This window comes from Poecilia formosa, unplaced genomic scaffold (assembly GCF_000485575.1).
Source record: "Poecilia formosa unplaced genomic scaffold, Poecilia_formosa-5.1.2 Scaffold131, whole genome shotgun sequence".
Classification (NCBI taxonomy): domain Eukaryota; kingdom Metazoa; phylum Chordata; class Actinopteri; order Cyprinodontiformes; family Poeciliidae; genus Poecilia; species Poecilia formosa.
This window is the reverse complement of record NW_006800070.1, coordinates 713,597-732,953: the sequence shown is the minus strand read 5'-3', so window position 1 is coordinate 732,953 and position 19,357 is coordinate 713,597. Positions and strand designations below refer to the sequence as shown.

Sequence of the window (19,357 nt, the reverse complement as noted above, 5' to 3'; positions counted from 1 at the left end):
AAGTGTTAATAGTATCAGAATAAAAGAGAATAATACTCCTTTCTCAATAAAAAAATAAAATAAAATGACACTATTTCTACTTTTCCTTTGACAGTTTTGCACCACCAGTGTGTTGGTTTATCACGAAATCCACAATAAAATAAAATTTTGTGATTGAAGCATAAAAAAGGTGGAAAAGTTCAATCAATCAATCAATCAAATTTTATTTGTATAGCACATTTCAGCAGCAAGGCATTTCAATGTGCTTTACATAATTAAAATAAAAACAGCATGAGAAAGAGATTTAAAAAAACATTAAAACATAAACAGTGAGAAAGAGATTTAAAAAAACATAATTGAAACATAAACAGTGAGAAAGAGAAATAAAAAGCTGTAGAACTTTAGCTGAGACGCCATCAACTGAGACTCCAACCCTTTGGACTTTAGTCAAGTAGTAATACTTCCTCAATACACCACAATCCCGACTTGATCCAGTTGTGGGGCTTATTTTTAAGTTGACAACAATCAAAAAGTATTTTATAAAAATTTTGACCATGTGTGAAGCTTTTGCAGGATATGGTGGTGGAGCAAGCACTATTTAATCCAAATTCCAGTTACCTCAATAGATGAATATGTTAAACAGCAGAAGAAGAAAAACGAGAATCGCATTTCGAATCAGGAAGAAAATGACCACAAACTATCAGAATGCTATACATTTTATTTGCACTTGTAACAGACCATTTCAGCTCAAAAACATTCATGATGGCAACTTTACATATTGCAACAGATTATTGCATTTTTTTCCCCCTTAATTATAATTAAATAAACGTTAAGTATTGCCACACGAGACTTTTATAGTCCACATAGTTTCAGGTAGTGTTAAATAAAAAGCAAAAACATCGTCCGCATTACAAAACTGATGATTCTGTCCATGATTTTACTTCCTGTTCGTTCCTAACATTGTGTCTACAGGACCAACACAGACACACATTTTACATCAATGTTGCTTTTCTCTTTGGACAGAGATGGTACAGAGTATGCAAAGGTGGGATTGTTTTCCTATTTGTAGCCAACTTTTCAGCTTAAAAATAGTTTTAAAATGATAAAATCACTACAAAATAAATGACTAGCCAACCGTTTGACCTCACATTTGGTTAATAAAAAAACTCAAGTCTGTCGACCTGCTGCGGTTAAGAATAAAACAAATGGAGATCCTGCATATTTAGCAGCGACGTTTACATAAGTCTGAGCCCTCCAATTGTCCTGCATCTGTTGCACAAGTGTCCCTGTAGTTCGCATACGTTCAGTGCCTAATCAAAGTTGGCACGACCAACTCCTTCAAAATGAGCCGAGTGTTTCAGGAGACGCGTTACAGGCATTTGTAGTTGTACGGCAGCGACGAGAGCGTCGACGGGTTTAGGTCTCGCACTATCTTGTTGAGGCTGGAGATCTTCTCTTCCAGCAGGTAGTTCTTCTTCTCTGTGATTTTCTGCCGCTGCTCCGTTATTTCCAGAGCCTCGATCAGCTGAGAGTTCTCCACGTACAGGTCCTTGATCAGCACGTCTGCTTTGCCGTTCCTGTGGAGCTGCAAGAGTCGGAGAAATGAATTGATTTACCGGTCGCGTGTTAAAAGATTTTCTGTTTGGAAAGTAGGTGGACACAGATAAATTGGTAGAAAAACAAACTATTTTCTATGCCAGTCAAACTTTCAAATAAAGTGTAAATAGAACATATTAATATTAATGTGGTGTAAAAGCTTCTCACAAGTAAAACATGATGGAAACATTTTATTTAAAAAAAAGTAGTTTGGATTTATATTTAGCCTGAAAAACAACCTTTAATCTCTCATTAATAAAATTGACTGACTTTTAAAGTTTCAGTTACTGGAAGAAAAAAAAAAAGCCCAAACATTTTCACAAGCATCTACAAAGGAGCTCACTAGAATTTATTCATCCATCTTTCCGTCTTCTTAATTTTAGCTTATAAAAGTTGGTTTTACCGGTATGTGAAGCCACTTTTTGAGGATGATCATGACATACCTGGTCCTTCAGCTGAGTCACCTTCTCCTTCAGCAGCAGCTTGACGTTATGGAGTGAAAGTTCGATTTCTCTCATGCGTTCCTCCATCTTCTTCATCTTCCTCTCTCGTTCATCCTGGTGAGAAGACAGCCAGAAATATAGTCAAGAAAATGCAGACGTAGCAAAATGTGATTTTTTATTTCATTTTTAAAGTTGTGATAAATAAAGACGTGTGACTAGAAGAAGAAAACAACATGCAGACATTTGGATTTTTTTTTGCGACATGGTTGCTTTATTTTCCAACTGATTTTTGCAGAGGATGATTTTCGGTACAATTCTAAAAGTGATCCCTTGAAAATAAATTAAAATTAAATATGCTTAAAAAAATTTCACATATGCCTACAAAAAAAATAAATCAATAATTTAATGTATAAATAAAACTTAAGAAAAAATAAATAACCATACAACATGGAGGAGAAAAAAAAGTGACAACTCAAAAAATAAATAGGGCAATGATGGCACACCAATTAAAGATAAATACTACAAAAATAGTAAGTGAAAGAAACGTGTGACAGAAAAACTTCACTTTGGTTGCGCAGCAGCAACAAAAACAGGTCCACAACATAATTAGCTACATTTATTGTCTGACATGTGAACATTTCTAGCTTAAACAGAAAGAAAACAAAACACCAGGAGTCTTACACCATACAGTAACATGTCGGGTGATTAAATGAAGAGGCTTAGAGGGCACAAAATGCACCTAAAACGTAACTTTTCTCCATAATAATAAGGCAAATATCCACACCATTTAGCCTCTGAGGATTTAAATACCCGGTCACATTTATTACAAAGAGTAAAAGTGCTCTAATGAAACTTCCCACACATACAACATCAAAACTCCCTGCAATCAACCCAATTTAGTAAACTATAACAGTCAATATCTGTCGAAAAAGTTACATTTTCTAAAATATGTCTGGTAAACATAGCTTTAAGTGTCATTGTTCTAAATTCACATTGCTTGGTAAAAAAATAAAAAATAAACAAAAATACCCCGGCAGGATCTCCCTTTGCTCATTTCTGCCCCCTAGCAGCGGAGAAACAGAATCGCACCTTTGTGCCTTTTCAGTCAGGCACATTTGTTCAGGATGTGGGAGAGCATCACATTTAATGCTCTGACTTCAAATATGTCAGAAGAGAAGAGAAGTGTTAAAGAAGTTGAGCGCGGGGGAAAGCGGCGGCTGTCACAATCCACCGATCCGCCTGCAGCTGTCTGCGTGAGCAACCCGTTGCTCCGGCGGCGCCCCCTGGAGAGAAAAGGCAGGAACACTTCACCAGAGGTCTACCCTCTCCTCCAACCCTCAACACACACAGTCATGTTTTCATCACTTGCAGGGACTCCACATTGACTTCCATTAATTTCTACAGCCTAACCCTTACCATACTCCTAACCATCACATATCTAACCCTCATCTTAACCTTTACCCTGAACCAAACCATCACAGACTAACCACTAATCTAAAAAACAACAATTTCCCTCATGGGGATCAAGAAAATGTCCCCACAAGGAGCAATGGTCCCCATAACCCCACATTGTATACAAAAATAGGTTCCCATAAGGATATGAAAACCTGGTACACACACACACACACACACACACACACACACACACACACACACACAGTCTACAAGTTTTTTTTAGGTCTGCTAGATGTGTTAACTATAAATCTATTCTATTAACTAGAAAAACAGAAAAAAAAAATCCATGAAACTATGAAAAACAATAATAATTCCAGTAATGATGGCATTGGATCCCGAGTGCCTCACAGAGTATTCATTTATTCTGAATTGTATTACTTTGTGGTCATTATTCAACAAACACACATTTTTATGCGTTTGGTGTGATTTACCGAGACAAAGTGAAACAGAAGAGAAAGCTTAGCTCTCACTGTCTTACAAAAAAATCTGAAAAGTGTGGAGTGGAAATCTCATCAAAAAGCTTAGAAACCACCTAACTACTTAAAAAGTGGAGATGCATCCACTCTCTTGTGTTGGATCATTTAAAATCCTAATTATATATTACATTATATTTTTGTGGCTTAAGAGATAAATACTTCTGCAAGGCACTGTCAAAAGTTCATAGTTATATTATCTGAACATAGATGAAGCCTTAACACAACTCAGTTTTAGTATAAAGGTCTGCAGTATACAGAGTTACACATTTTTGTTTTTGTTTTTTTTGCTTATGATCAGAGTCATAAATCTAATGTTATTAGCTTGACAGAAACAACAACAACAAAAATAAACAGGAACCAGGACCACACCCAGATGATCACCGCAGCTCAACTCCTTCAGCCCAGAGATGGAAACTTAAATAAGAACAGTAAGTTTTGGGACACAAACAGTCTGAATGGACTGGACACCAAACCCAGAAAGTAAACACTACATGTGTGGCATGAGAACAGACAAGATGCTGGGATAGTGATGTGTGTGACGGCAGCAACAAATAATAATAATAAAAAAAAGAACACAGAGATCCCAGCATTTAAGCTGAAAGAACAAAAAATAAAATGGAAAAAACCAAAACTGAACAGAAATCATTCAGCTCAGATGTCTGAAAAATTACACTGATAGGAAAATTATTGCATTTTCAGCCATCTTTTAGAACACGTCGCATCTTTTGCAACATGTGACGTGTTGCGAAAGTATTCACACCCGATGGGCTTATTCACGTTACAATCGCAAACTTCAAAGTATTTCCTGGTTGTTGACTGCACTGATGAGTCTGAAATGCAAACTCCCCCTCACCCCCCCCCAAAAAAATGCGTTCTGGACACACCGCCACATCTGGTGGTGGCAGCATCATGCTGTGGGGGATGTCTTTTCCAGGAAACATTGTTACAAATGATAAGAAAATGGATGAGGGGAAACCTGTTAGAAGCTACAAAAGACTGGGAAGCAATTTATTGAGAAAAACTTCCAAGGGGTTTGTATTCTTTTGTATAAAACTTTTTTTTTTTTTTAAATACAAAGCTTCCAACAAAATTCTAGAAAAACTATCATCACCCTGGGCGACCTTTGCTCAGTCATTTCCAGCACATTTGGCAGCAATGTTCGTGATCTGTAATTTTTATTCATTTATTTATTTTATAAAACATTAGCATAATTTTTAAGCAGCTGAAGTGAGCGACCTCAATGGATTGAACACAGCTTTGACTTTCACTGTATCCCATGACAACAGATGACCCACAGTAAGACACGGTGCGCAGGTTCCCCTTTGACAGAGCAAGTTTACAAATAACCAGAGTGGCAAAAAGTAAAAACAGAATGATAGAAAATGAAAGAGGATGGAAGTAGTGCATTATTTACTGTACAACGATGCAGTGGTGCTAAACCGTCTAGTTTGGATAGCTCTACATTTGCTGCAAAGTAGATGCGAGCCGAAGGTCTCTGTGTTTTTCTTATTGCAGCGTCTAATCGAGACTTTTGGACATGATTCTAAGTTTTAATTTTGCTTCACCTGCATGTTGTCTGGGTCGTCACCACGCTGCTGTCCCCTCAGCCCCCTCTGAGGCGATGGAGGAAGATGTCCGCCGTACTGCGCGTGAAACGACTGAAAGCAAAAGAGAATAATATAGTAGAGTAACTCCTAAAAACAAAAAACAAAACAAAAAATACATTTCAACGAAACTTTTCAAGCATTGAACAAAGTGCTGAAGATTTTGTTTTTTAGGAAATCTGGATTTGTTTTTCCACCAACGAATGCTAACACAAAAAATAAAATAAAATATAATGAGGAATTTTGAGCATTTTGTGAAGTTATACTTTGGTATAAGTTTTACACATAATGATTAATGCTTAGTAGATATGCCATAAAAAAAATTCTAACACATCAGTATTACATTATTATCAGAAGCAGGACTTTGAAACAATCATGCAAACAAATGTGTATTTTGTAGAAATATTTACTGAGCTGGTCATGTCAGACCCTGATAACGAAGCTTTTTCCTTATTAAACATTTTTCTTATAATTTCAGATGTTTTTTCTTCTGGTAAAATTGCATCTTTTCCACTCAATATTTATGACTACATTCTCACAATTAAACAAACAAACTCCCTAATAACCTGTTGTACAACTCACATAAGGGAGGAATGAAATAAAAGTCACTTTTTGAAAATGTTTTCTGGGTTTACCTCCATGTGTGTTGACATTCGAGCCACCTGTGTCTTGAGTGACTTGTTTTCTTGCAGAAGACTGTCCAGTTCTGCGTGGCTTTGCTCAGCATCGCAGCCCTGAAACAAATTTAATAGACATCAGGAAGCTGCTGCTTCATCAGACCGCTTTAGGAGCAAATAAAGGAGTCGGATCTTCACCCGTGGCAGCTCGGCTTTTGGTTCCAGCTCCTGTTTCAGGAAGAAGTTCTCCTGTTCCAAGGCCTTCAGGAAGGAGGAATGGCTCTGCTGTTTCTGTTTGCTCAGCGAGAGGATCGTTGCGTCAAGCTGTCGGATCTGAAAGGCACAAGCTCAGAAATTTAAACACTACAAAGATCAATTCATCCAGATTTTTATTTTATTTTACATTAAACTCTCGTTATTTGCTGGTGTCAGCTCACCCTCTCTCTGGACTGGACGAGGTCGCTGCTGATGCTGTGGACTTCAGCTTTAAGCTTCTCGTTTTCTTGCCTCAGCAGCTGCTGTTCCTGCTCCATCAGCCAGGAAAGATCTTCTCTGTTCGGCTTCCTGCTCTGACTCTGCAGGCCGCCGGAGTGCAGGGCCCTCTCCAAAATTTGGTTCTGATATTAAAAAAAAAGAAAAAAAAAAAAAGAATCACACTTTTGCACTTCTGTTTTTTGCTAAACATTGTAAAAAAAAAGACAGAAAAACAAAGTCTCACCTTCTCGTTTGCATTCTGCAGTTGCTTGTGCAGCACTGCGACCTCGTGCTTCAGGGAATCCCTCTCCTGCTGCAGAACACGGAGGTCTGACTTCAGGCGGGCGCTCTGCCTGTTCACCACCTTGAAGGTTTCATCTGCAGATACCAGCTGCAGGGGGTGGGAAGACAAGTTCAAGATTCATTTTCCAACTCAAAACTCTTAGACTTCTTCATGTAGAGACGGTACTTTCTGTTAAGTGATTTAAACTTGGTGAAATGTGGCTTATTTTTAAACTAAAGTTGCAGCTAAACCTACTTAAACGTCAAAACTTCGTTATTCGTCTGGTAAAAAGAAAATCTTATTAGGGATTTTTGGTCTAGTTTCTAGTACAAACATCTTAGTATACTTAAAAAGATAAAACTAACTTACTACTAACTTTTCAGCAGTAAATAGCAGTTTGTTTTAAGTCAATAATCCCTTATTACTGATGAAAAAGTGCTGGTTATAAGTGACATAATCTGCCAGAGGAACAAGATATTTTAGCTTATAAAGGGGAAAAATGTCTTGTTCCACTGGCAGATTATTTCCCTTATAACCAGCACTTTTCCATCAGTATTATGGGATTATTGACTTAAAACAAACTCCCATTTCCTGCTGAAAAGGTACTAGTAAGTTAGTACACTTGAATAAGATAAAACTAAGATGTTTGCACTTGAAACCAGACCAAAGATACTTGGATTTTGTGGGGGGTTTTCAGTGTTGTGGATGTTTGGTTCTTGCCTGCTCCTGAGCTTTAGCCAGCTGGCTGCGCAGACCGGCACTCTCCTTGTCCACCGTCCTGCACTCCTCTACCAGACTGCTGAGCTGAGTCTCCATCGATCCCACCTGGAAGGCCTGACGTGGGGGAAAAAAAAAAAAAGTTTCCCTGATTGTTCTTTCAAAACTTTTAAGAACATTTAGAAAATGCAAATACGAGTGCAGTGACATTTTTGTCATTTCACAACAAAAACAAGTCGTCGTACGGTGGGAGGAAACGGTTTTCATGCCATTCTACACATACGGATCTGAAAAGTGTGGCGTGCGTTCGTGTTCAGCTCCCAGCGAACCGGCTCGCCCACGTTAAGCCGCTCACCTTCTCCCTGAGGCCAGACAGCTGCTGTGAGAGCTGGCCATTTCTCTCCTCCAGCTGAGCGGACTCCTTCAGAGCTTTGTCAAACTCTGCCTCCAGAGCAGACACACAAGCTGCCATCTAGCACAAAACAACCACCAATCAACTACCAGCTACCGACAGGCTCAACTGCAGGACGGGGAGCGGGGTGCGTGCTGCCGACCTTGGTCTTCTCCTCGAAGTGGAGCGCCTCCCTCGTCTTGTTCTCCTTCATCAGCTCCGCCAGCTGCTCTCGCAGGCTCCCGATGTCGGCGACGCTTTGGGCGTTTTTCTCCGCCAGGAGCCCGTTGTCGTCCTCCAGCCGCTGGCTCTGCGAATGCAACTCTGAAATCTGGAGACGAGTCAAACCCTTGAAATCCATCAACAGTAAAACGGTTCTTGACGACAGACTCTCTCTCTCGTTCGGAAACGTACTCCGTTACCTGTTTATTGAAACTGTCGGCGGCTTGTTGAGCTGTGAGCTTCTCTTTCTCCAAATCCTCCAAGGTTTGTCTGCAAATGAGAAAAATAAAAATAAAAGCAGGAAAGTGATGATATTTCCCGTCAGAAGAGGAGGACTTCAAGGCCCTACAATAAAAGCAACATTATCTTTTGTTTTAAATGGGAATATTTTGAACAACTGTGGGGCTATGAATGCTGTGCCACACAGTCTCAGCTGCCGTAAAAAAGAAGCACTAAATACATTTTTATGATTTTTTTTTTATTGTCATTGCAACAGTACCACAAAATACCACGATCAAATTCTAAGACCCTATGAAAATATCTTATTAAAGAGGCTCACATCAACTCGTCCTTGGCCTCCTTCAAGTCTCCTTCCTTCAGAGCAGCGATGTTTTTTAGCAGACAGACGTTTTCCTCTGCTAGTCGAGTAGCTTTGTATCTAAAGGAAGATGGACGTCATTAGAAACTCATGTTACAAGACGTTAAATCAAAGTAAGCTTCGTGTTGAACACATACGGCGAATTCAAAGACTCAGGATGGGGTTTTACGAGGACGAAAGCAGCTTAGCTCAAGTAATCTCGACCTTCACAGGCAGGGGACGTGGCTCTACGTTGTGACTGGGAGGGGAAACATTGAGAGTGGATCTAACATCAGACCCACTAGTGGGACAGGGAAGCAGGCGCCACTCGGGATCCTAGTTTTTCCTCCCGCTTTACCTATGAGCTCGAGTGGTTTCACTTATCATCTGCGACTCGTCCTGCAGCTCTGCGATGGTCCTGCGCAGTTCACTGTTCTGCTCTTCGAACTCCCTGCAGCATTCCTCGACGTCGAACCCCGCCGGGGGTTTCTCCACCGGCTGCGGAGGAAGCTCGTCCGAGCGTCGCTCCGCCGGGTCAGCGTCCGAGTCCGACAGCCCGTCCTCCTGCCGCTCCAGTTGGCTCAGCAGGTGAAAGAGCTCGACGTTCTCCGCCCTCATCCTGCCGATCTCGTCCACCAGCGAGGCGCGCCGGTCGCCGAACTCGCGGAAGACGTCCAGCCTGCTCTCCAGGCTCCAGACCCGCTTCTCCAGCGCCTCGTTCTGGTCTTTCAGCTTGGCGTTTTCGCATGCGCAGTCTTCGTACCGGATCTGGAGGTCGGCCATCCTCAGGCTCTTCGCCTGCAGCTCCCTCACGTGCTCCATCAGCAGCACCGCCTGCACTTTGAGCTTGTAGTTTTCCTCCAGAGCCTGGCGGCTGCTTTTCAGCTTTTCGCTGTGGCGCGCCAGCAGACTCTCTAGTATTTCGGATTTCTGCTGAAGCAGGGCGATCTTCTCGTGCAGCAGAACATTCTCCTCCCTGGCCGTGTCATACAAGTCCTGCAGGTTCAGAGCGGGACTCTCCTTGTTCTCGCAGTCAAACGCTCCAACGGTTCCCACAGATTTGTCCTGGTTTTCACCCCCTTCCTGTTGGCTGCGAGAGCCATCTGATAAACAATCAATCTCAGCTGGATCACCTGCCACCTCCCGCAGCATTAAACCCACAGCCCCAGTCTCATGATGCTGCTGATCTCCGTGCAGACAGCTTCCGCCGACCTCTTGTGGTTCGGTCTCCTGCTCGGGCCATTCAGCAGCTGCTTTATCTTTGTCAACAAACGCCTGAAGCGGGGAGGCGTCCTCGCCCCGACTCTCGTGGGAAACCGGTTGGCATTTGTTTTTAACAAGTAAATAATCGCGTTTCTGATCAGGAGAATCACCAACTTTGTCGTCGCTGAAAGCGCAACAGTTTTCCTGGTTTTCATTCGCTCCGTCTTGGCCGTCCTGCTCGTCTGCTTGATCGTCAATGGTGGCAAAATCGCCGTCGTCAAGTTCCTGATCAGCATTTATGCATCTCCCTAATACGTCTTCATCCTGATTGGACTGAGCTCGACAAGATTCGTCGTCTTGATTCTTTATAAGCACATTTATACCGTTTGATTCCTCTCCGTTTGTACTGGATACAACCTGCAGCTCCTCCAGTTTGCTTCTAAGAACGACTCTGTCCAATCTGAGCGCCTCGACTTTCTGAGCGTCTCTTAGCTTCTCCTCCAGAACCGCCAGATTCTCCAGGATCTCCTTCCGCTCCAGCTCAAAGTCCAGCACCGCCTGCTTGAGAAGCATCTCCAGTTCTTCGACTTTCACCTGCAAGTCGTCGCGCTCGGTTACCAGCAGCATCCTCTCGGCGACCAGCCTCTCGGCACCGGAAAGCGCCTCGTCGCGTTTCGCCTGCAGCTCCGAGTTGCTGCCGAGAAGCTCGGCCCTCTCCTGCTTGAAGTCTTCCACCGTCTGACTGAGCAGCAGCTCCGCCTGCAGGACTCTGTCCTCGGACCGGGCCAGCAGCTGGCGTTTCTCCTGGAGCCGGCCGTGCAGGTCGTTCAGCTGCATGCTGAGCTCGATTTCCTTCCTCTGGGCCGCGCTCAGAGCGTCCTCCAGTTCGTTACGGAGTCGCTCGTTCTCCGTTCTCAGTGCTTCCATCTCTTCGCCATGGACGCCTTCGAGCTCTCGTCGCTCGTTTTCCCACTCCCGATCGAGTCGCTCTCTTTCCTGCGCTGAGGCTTCCTCTGCTGTTTTCCGTTGTTCTTCCGCGCCCTCTAGAACTTTCTGCATTTCTGCTTCCCAGTGCAGCTTTTGCGCGACGTGGCTTTCAGAGAGGGTCGTCAGCTCGCTTTGGTGGCGCCGTTCGAGTTCGAGGAGTTGGGCCTGAAAGCGCTCCGCTGCAGACTCCTGATCGCAGGAGAATCGATCTTCTGCTTCTCTGATTCTCTGGGTGAAGCTGAGCTCAACTTCCTTCCTGTACATGGTCATTCAATGTTTGTTACAGCAGCAATTTAAGACATTTGTCTGCTTTGTTTTTATGTCTAGATAGCAAAAAAAACAAACAAACAAAAACATCTTATAGACATTTGGATGTTTATGTTTGAACACCTAATATAGAGATGCACCGATCCGATATCGATATCTGTATCGTCCCGATATTGAAAGATTCTGGATCGGGTATCGTAACAACGTGCCCGTCCATGAGTGCAGATCTGCTCTGTCTAATTCTATGCTTCGTGCTCTGAGCAGCGTCATTCTTTATTATTTATTTTACATCATATTTAGAGTTTCTGAATTACCTGAAAGAAGATTTTTGTTGCAGTTTATTTCTTTACATGCATGACCAACTTACTGTCATTGTCAGTTTCTTCATTGTTTATTTTACACTGGCTGTAAAAAAAATTGTTCAGTCTAATTACTTATCTCATTTTATAACAAGACATTTTCCTCATGTTGTGAGAAAAATAATCTGCCAGTGGAACTAATACTTTTTCCATCATTACTGAAAAGACATTTCCAGATGAAAATGTTTCTGTCGGCTAGTTTTGTCTTATTTAAAGTGGACCAACATGTTTGCCGTAGAAGCTAGACCAAAAGCACTCGGTAAGATTTGTTTTGCCATGTAGACGTTGATATTCACAGAACTTTTCCATCCAATCTGACTGAGCCTGAATTACTTTTTCAAAAACAATAAATACCTCAAACGATTGGTTTTATGAAGTACTGACCCAGAGTTGAAAACGGGTCATTTGTGGATTACTTTTTAGTTCGTCCATCTGATGGAATCCAGTTCAACTACATTAGCATCTCTGGTTGTAACGTTACAAAGACGTACGAAAACTTTTACAAGCCGCGGTCCAAACTTCTCTGTTGATTTTTAAAAACTCCCAGTCAAACTTCAACCATCAGGTCTCACCTCTCTGTGGCGATGTCCTCTCTCAGTCGGTCCAGCGCTGCGCTGAGCGCGTCCCTCTCCTCGGCATGCTTGTTGCTGAGCTCCCTCAGGGCCGCTCCGTGTCTCTCCTCCAGCCGCTCCCTCTCCTCCGCCATCAGCTTCTCCGTCCTCCTCTCGTCCTCCTCTCTCTCGGCCTCCAGCTTCTCTCTCTCCTCCTTCAGCCTCTCCTGGATCATCCCTTCGTAGTCCTCTTCCAGCTGCAGCCTCTCCCTCTCCCAGTTTTCCTTCAGCCGCCTCTCCCTCTGCTGGAGCTGCTCCTGCAGCTGCAGCCTCTCCTTCTCGAGCAGCGCCCGTTCGCTCGCCCAGCGCTCCCTCAGCTGGTCCTCCTTCTCCTCTTGCTCCCTGACCAGTCGCAGCATCTCTTCCTCCAGCAGCAGCTGCAGAGTCTTGCTGTTCTGCTCGTCCTGCTGCGCTCTCTCCTCCCGCCACTGCTCCGTCAACGTCTTCACCGTTTCGCTTTGCTCCTTCTCAAACAGCAGCTTCGCCTCCTCTAGCTGGACTTGGAGTTTGTTCTGGTGGCTTTCCTCCAGGACTCTCTTTTCCCGCTCCCAGTCGTCCAGTAACCTCCGCTCCGACTCGTCCTTTTGCCGCTGCAGCCGTGTCAGCTCCTCCGTCAGCTTGCTGACCTCCGCAGCGTGTTGGTTCTTCAGCTCCTCCGTCTTGGCCAGGAGGTTTTCCTCCATCTCTGCCTGCTGGCTCTCCAGAGAGTTCAGCTGGTCCTCCAGGTCGGCGATCTGAGTGTGAGCTTCCAGGAGCTGCTGTCTGAGGTTTGCGGCTTCGTCTTCCTGCTGGTTCTGGAGCTCCTCTCTCTCAGCGGCCTGCTTCTGCTCCAGACGGGTCCGGTCCTGCTCCGCCTGCTGGAGCTGGTTCTGAAGCTGCTCTGCGTGGCTCTGAGCTCCGGCCAGCTGCTCCCTCAGACCCCGGGCCTCCTCCTGGTGCTGGAGGATCAGGGCAGATTTCTGGTCCTTGTGGGTCGCTTCCTGCTCTTCCACAGTCCTTTCAAATTCAGTGATCTGAACAGGAAAAAAAAGAAAAAAGGGATTCTTGCATATTTTATGACAAAATTTCACACATTCTTCATATTTCAAAGCCTTTTCATTTCTTTATTTGAAGTACAAAAATCCCTAAAGTTCATCATGTCTGCTGAGCTTCAACAGAGAAACTTTTTAAACTCATTTGAAAAGTATACAGAACCTGGCTGCACTGTTTAATAGAGAAATACATGTACAATTGGACTGAATCGTTTCCTTGAACTGTCGTGAAATTATGTGTTATACATTTATGCAATATAAATACATTGAATTCAATAGAAAAAAAAACAGTTTGAAGACAGACAGTTTTTGTACTTGCAATCCAGAAAAAAAAATCTAATTACATAATTTTCCAGACTCTAAAGCTTCCAGACTTCAGCCCAGCTGAAAACAGCAGTAACAGAAGACTCTATAAACGCAGTAATGGATGACGAACCTTGCTTTGAAGTTGGTTTTGCAATTGCTCCATTTCCTGGAGGTACTGCTCCTTCAGCTGCTCCAGCATCATCTCAGCTTCCAGGCTCATGCTGAAAGGCTGGACCTCATCTGGACCGATACCTGCAGGCGGTCACATGATCGGCTGGTGTCAGTATGACGGAGTTAGATCGACAATAAGCAACGTGTCCAGCCGGGTGTGGGCATTTATCACATCGTTCATCATTTATCGTGAGCATTTCGGATGATTGTTCTCTCGATAAATTTGTGTTTGTGATGCTGTTCCACGCCGTCACAGCCACACAATTACCTAAACAATTAGTAATAAATAGTTTTTTTATCATAATGTATCACTCTCACAATAGTACTACAAAATGGCGTGGTAAAATCCATATTACACATGAAGCAGGTAAACCATGAATAAATCAGCTTCAATAATCAAAGCAGAGGAAAATAAAAACTGTCATTTAATGCAGTAAATCAGCTGCTGCGTTGCTACAGCTTACCAATGCTCAGTTTGTTTTAAAGATGTATGAATGCTTGAAAATTTCCCAACAGCATTCCTGCTGTAAACATCACGTTTGTTCGCGATACAAACATAGCAAAGTCTGCGTTTAGCCCCGGAGGATGAGGGTTTGTTTCCCATGACTACCTGGGTCGGACTCGGTGCCGGGGCTTTTGCTCTCCAGCTCCTCGGACAGAGGTTTGCCTCCAGACTCGTGAGCTCGGCCAAGACTGTGAAACTCCCGCAGCTCCGACTGCAGCTCGTCGACACGGTCCCGCAGCTCCTGCCGCGTGAAGCAGGAAGGAGTTAAATGAAAATAAATTTGGCTTTAAGCCGACGGGACAACAAGCGTACGGGGCGGTTTACCCTGCATTGTGCTTCGTAGCCGCAGCGCAGCTGTTTGATTCGCTCCTCCTGGAGAAAGAAGTCGGCGCTGCCGGGGTCCAGGTCTCCAAACTGGAACGATATTCCACATATGTTATGCGTGGAGATGTACTCTGTAGCTTTGAAGTATCAAAGCAGGAAAACGAGAAGGACTTTGCACCTTGTCTTTCATGATGTTCTCCAAATTTTCCTGCAGTTTGGCTATTTGGCTTTGTGCCTCTGTTAGCTTTTCAGTGCTGTCGAGCAATTCCGTCTCAAGCCGCCTGTTCTCCTGAAAACACACAACAGTTTACGTTTGTTTTTTTGTTCTAAATTCATGGATGAATGTAAAATAAAAAGCGACAACGCGACTCGACAGCCTTTCGGCACCTTGACCGAGATGGAGAGGTGATCCCTGAGTAACGATTCCTCCTCCCGGATCTTCCGGATCTCCGCCTCCAGTTCTTCGCGCTGCAGGCCCGCCTGCTGCTGCATCTGGTCCATCTCCTTCGTCAGCTCCGACCGGACGGCCATCAGCTTCTCCTTGTAGTCCTGCTCAAGCTTCCTGCCCACGTCAATCAAAAAGGGTAAATGGACATTTAGGACAGAAAAAGAAACGAGTTTCCATGTGACAAATCCCACAAAACAGTACGATAAAGAGTCATTTCTGAAAGAAAGCCAACCGAGCGCTTCAAACTTAATTTCCTGTGCCACAGGAAAGACCATAAAAGCTGGATTTTATTTCATTTCATTTCATTTATCTTGGGATGCTTGTACAGTAAAATTTGAGCTCATTTAGACACTTTAAAAGCCTTGCACAACTCTGCTTCAAATAAAGAACTTTACAAGTCAATGTCACTTTTATGGACAGTTATAAAAACAAGTGAAACAGAGATGTTAAATCTGAAGCGACTGATTGTTCTGGTGCACCTAAAAAAAAAAATAAAAAAAAAGCATAAGTCCTGCTGCACGAGTCAAAACCAAAGAACACACAAGGAAAGAGCAGATGCACTTTGCTAACTATACTTTCATATATAGTTTGTGAAATCTTTCAGGTCTAAAGTTAGGATGACATCCAAGATGTTTGCAGACGTTATGGATGCCCTGATTTCCAAAGTCTACGACGTTTTGACTTTTAGTCAGGAAAAAAACAAAAGCAGAGGCGACGACTGACCTGAGGTTGAGGTTGTTCGTGTGCTCTATCGCAGAGTGATGCTCGTCCACTTCTGTGGCGAGCTGAGTCTTCTGCTTCTCCGCTTTTTCCAGATCAGACTGGAGTTTTGCCTTCTCTCGGATTTCTCTGTCGACTCGCTCCCTGAGAAGAGCCGCACAGGTTTGGGTCAGCAGAACGAAACAAGATCCATCATCGTGCAGTTTTGACGCTTTCATTTCAACTAGATTATGAAAACGGTCTCGTGGATGTGAACGAGCGGCGACTCTTCCTCACAGCAGGTATCTGATCTCGGCTTTGAAGCTCGCTAGCGCTGCTTGGTGAACTTGATTCTTGGTGCTGAGCAGCTCGTTTTCGAGAGCCACGGTGAGTTCGCCGAGACTCAGTTTTCCTTCTAGATTGAAATTCAAAACCTAAGGGGAAAAAAAAAAAGTTTTTTTTTTTTTTTACACAATTGTATTTTTTTTTTGTTTCAGAAAGATGGCCCGAGTCAAACTACGGTGTGGACCTGCAGGATCTCGGCGCTGTTTTCTATCCCCTCCTCTATCCAGGCGTCCAGGACGTATTCGGCCGGCGTGAAGCCGCTGCCGTCGTCGAGCGTCGAGAACAGACGCATGCCAATGGTGCTGGTCAGAGCCGAGATCCTTCGGCCGCCCTCATCGAACGGCTGCAACCGAAACCAAACCGCATCTTAGACCTACAAACACTACAGAGATCCAATTTATAGCTTTTTTTTTTTTTAAACAAACGATGGAGGCTTGCTTCTGTCTTACTACTTTTCACATTTGGTGAAAGCTTTCAGAGTACTCCATTTGGATTTATGTGACAAACCAGCACAAACCAATCCGTTTGTGGGTAATTTAGTCTAATTGCAGCCAGAACTTCGAGGCCTGTTGCATAACACTAGTGAACAAACAGCGTCACGAAACCCAAACACACCAGACAAGTCATGCAAAATGTTACGTGAAGCAGAAAACTAACATTGCACATGATGCTGAACAAAACCTCCAACTGATACAACGCGGTGGTGGTGGGAGCATCAGGTTGTACCACATAATGGCATGTACTGGGAGTATTCAACTTATATTTTATGCAGCCTGTTTCAACTATAGAGCGTTTATGTTGATGCATGTGGGCATTTAAAATTTTGTTTTTCTTAGAATGAGATTTTCACTGAATCACGGGCTTTCAAAAATGAATGTAAAAGTAAGACACAAAGGACTTCGCTTTAATAAAACCTGCTTGTTTTTAAATACAAAACACATCCAGCAACTTTTACTCACTTGGCTGCACTCATTGCTAAAAGTGGGTTAAATATAGTGAGCTTTTTGTATGAGTGACCCACATCCTGAGAATAAGACAAAAATCTGAAAAACAACCCAAATACTAAAGGAAACTATATGCAGTTCTTTTATAAGGGAAAATATTATTTAACATTTTTTTAAAAATCTGAATAATCTATTTCTTTAAAATACTACATGTCAAGTTCATAGTTGAGCAAATGAATCAAATTGTTTTTTGTATTTTTATTTAATAGAAAAAGACAAATAAAACTGACACTACAACGCTCTTTTCAACTTCGCCATATTGACCAAGCAAAAGACGGTTAAAGAGTCTTTTGTTGGGGGTTTAATACATAGGCACACCACACTTTTCAGAGTTTTATTGGAAATACTTTTGAAAACTTTTGACCATTTTCCTTAAAATTCTGCAAAAGTTTGTGTTTGTGTAATCCCTTAAAATACATCACGACTTGTGGCTGCGGTGTGGAAAAAGTTCAACTGGTACCAACACTTCTGGTCGGTGAACCAACCTGAGTCGAGTGATGTCGTTTAAGTTGCCTGTATGGAGTGGAGGCGGAGGGAGTTGGCGGTTTGTTGTTCACGACCCTGGAGACGAACTCTTGGACATTCATCACTCCGTCGTCAGTGAGATTGAGCAGAGCGTCACTGTTAGCCTAAAAAAAAAACAGTTGTTTAAAACTAAGTTTAAGATAAGTTAAAACGAAATTTATTTGTAAAGTTGAAGGATTAGCATTCAACTCCTCGGTTTCTGTCAGACCTCCAGACCCAAATGTTCACACAAGGCCAGCAGTTCAGAGTGAGCGGCACATCCGTCCCAGGCTATCGCCAGCTCCTCGCACACTTCACGCAGCCGCTCTTCCACGCGGGGAACGACGGACCCCCGGGCCGTGCTCGGCTCGTCGGGGTTCCACAGATGCATTTGGCCTGCGCCACGGAGGCAAATTCAGTCCTGAACAAGCACCATCACTGTGTGGGGAACTTTCTGAAATGACTGACTCGGACATACCTTCCGCCTCGTACTCCTCTGTGCTGCTTTCATGGGCATTCCAGCGCTGCCGGAGGAAATTAAAACACAAAAAGTCTGGGTTTCTAAATGTTTCACCAACTAAAACGTAATACTTTTTAACACCATTATGAACTGAATTCACTTCGCCACAGAAATGTGCAAAATTTTCCCAACCAACTGTAGATGAAATTGCACTTATCCAGAATAATAAAAAAAAAAAAAGACAGAAAATTAGCTAATTAGCTCACTCGCTAGCCACCCAGGGTATGTTAGCATCGAGTCTAAGTGTGGCTGAAATTTTGCCTGACAGAAAAGTCCGTGACAAAAACATAAATAAATAAAATACATAGAATATATGAGATTAAACAATTCTGTCAAGACAAAATTTAAGACCTGTGATTAAAATATTACAATGCCAAATTAAATTTAAGACATTTTAAGGCCTTAATTTTAGATAAACTTTTAAGACCAAGTTGTAAATGTAATAAATTTACAACATGACAAAAAAAGGAAACAAAACAAAATACTATTTTACAAACCAATAATTTACCAAAAACAAAAAAAATGAATAGGCTGAAGTCAAGGCTTATACTTGCCAACCCCATTTATAGACTCCAGTAATGAAAGATGTCTACTGTCCCATCAGGAAGACATGATGGACGCTACATAGACACGATAATATAAGACTTTTTAATGATGTGTGGACACCCTGAAAATTCCCCTCTAAGAACAAGTGCTGGAAATATTGATGGTATTAAATGTTATAAAATTATCAATGACAAAAACTATTGTCTGGGTCCCTATATGAAGTGGGACAGAAAAAACAAAAGTAAATCAAATTAATCTTCACATATTTGCCTTTGTCACTCGCAACTGATTTCACACAAATTCCTCTGCTTTTAAAAAGGAGTTTGGCCAGGTGTGACCTCCTGAGCTGAAATCTACTCCCAGAGTCGCCCTCTATTGTTTGGGAAGCCGTCACAGCGGGAACAGAGAGCAGATGGGATTCTGCGAGTGGCATTTTGATACATGGAGTGGAGGCATCCAGGAGGGTGGGGGTCGCTGGAGCTCATTGTTCCTCCACCCTCCTCCACCCACAGCACCAGGTCTGCAGTCTCTGTGGCAACCCCTCACCCCCCTCCCCCGTGACCCAGACCCATCTGCTGGCCCACAGCGGCAGACATCATCAATTGTTGGAGCCTAGAGTAGTTAACACCGAGACACACTTCAGTTCAGCGTCTCAGTGTGTGTTTGTCGACAGGCGTCAGGGGCGGAGTCAAA

General features: G+C 43.1%; 1 protein-coding gene across 2 annotated transcripts in view; it reads right to left on the bottom strand.

Annotated features, from left to right (window-relative positions):
* Positions 1 to 677: 677 nt before the first annotated feature.
* nin (ninein (GSK3B interacting protein)) overlaps positions 678 to 19,357 on the bottom strand; it is a 33,232-nt gene continuing 14,552 nt past the window's right edge. Inside the window, exons 6-30 of one of the 2 annotated variants that reach the window (XM_016676309.1) lie at positions 18,077 to 18,122; positions 17,828 to 17,994; positions 17,580 to 17,723; positions 16,275 to 16,433; positions 16,043 to 16,179; positions 15,770 to 15,910; positions 14,986 to 15,160; positions 14,777 to 14,887; positions 14,599 to 14,688; positions 14,380 to 14,515; positions 13,729 to 13,850; positions 12,223 to 13,274; positions 9,193 to 11,280; positions 8,817 to 8,915; positions 8,458 to 8,527; positions 8,199 to 8,366; positions 8,000 to 8,116; positions 7,648 to 7,761; positions 6,889 to 7,035; positions 6,754 to 6,787; positions 6,369 to 6,469; positions 6,189 to 6,287; positions 5,515 to 5,607; positions 2,019 to 2,132; positions 678 to 1,564 (exon numbers count right to left, since the gene is read on the bottom strand). In XM_016676309.1, the coding sequence (XP_016531795.1) occupies positions 1,349 to 1,564; positions 2,019 to 2,132; positions 5,515 to 5,607; positions 6,189 to 6,287; positions 6,369 to 6,469; positions 6,754 to 6,787; positions 6,889 to 7,035; positions 7,648 to 7,761; positions 8,000 to 8,116; positions 8,199 to 8,366; positions 8,458 to 8,527; positions 8,817 to 8,915; positions 9,193 to 11,280; positions 12,223 to 13,274; positions 13,729 to 13,850; positions 14,380 to 14,515; positions 14,599 to 14,688; positions 14,777 to 14,887; positions 14,986 to 15,160; positions 15,770 to 15,910; positions 16,043 to 16,179; positions 16,275 to 16,433; positions 17,580 to 17,723; positions 17,828 to 17,994; positions 18,077 to 18,122 (5,940 nt within the window). In that variant the 3' untranslated portion in view covers positions 678 to 1,348. Of the gene's footprint in view, positions 1,565 to 2,018; positions 2,133 to 5,514; positions 5,608 to 6,188; positions 6,288 to 6,368; positions 6,504 to 6,607; positions 6,788 to 6,888; positions 7,036 to 7,647; positions 7,762 to 7,999; positions 8,117 to 8,198; positions 8,367 to 8,457; positions 8,528 to 8,816; positions 8,916 to 9,192; positions 11,281 to 12,222; positions 13,275 to 13,728; positions 13,851 to 14,379; positions 14,516 to 14,598; positions 14,689 to 14,776; positions 14,888 to 14,985; positions 15,161 to 15,769; positions 15,911 to 16,042; positions 16,180 to 16,274; positions 16,434 to 17,579; positions 17,724 to 17,827; positions 17,995 to 18,076; positions 18,123 to 19,357 lie in introns of both variants that reach the window. The other variant, XM_007561935.2, reaches the window with a different exon arrangement.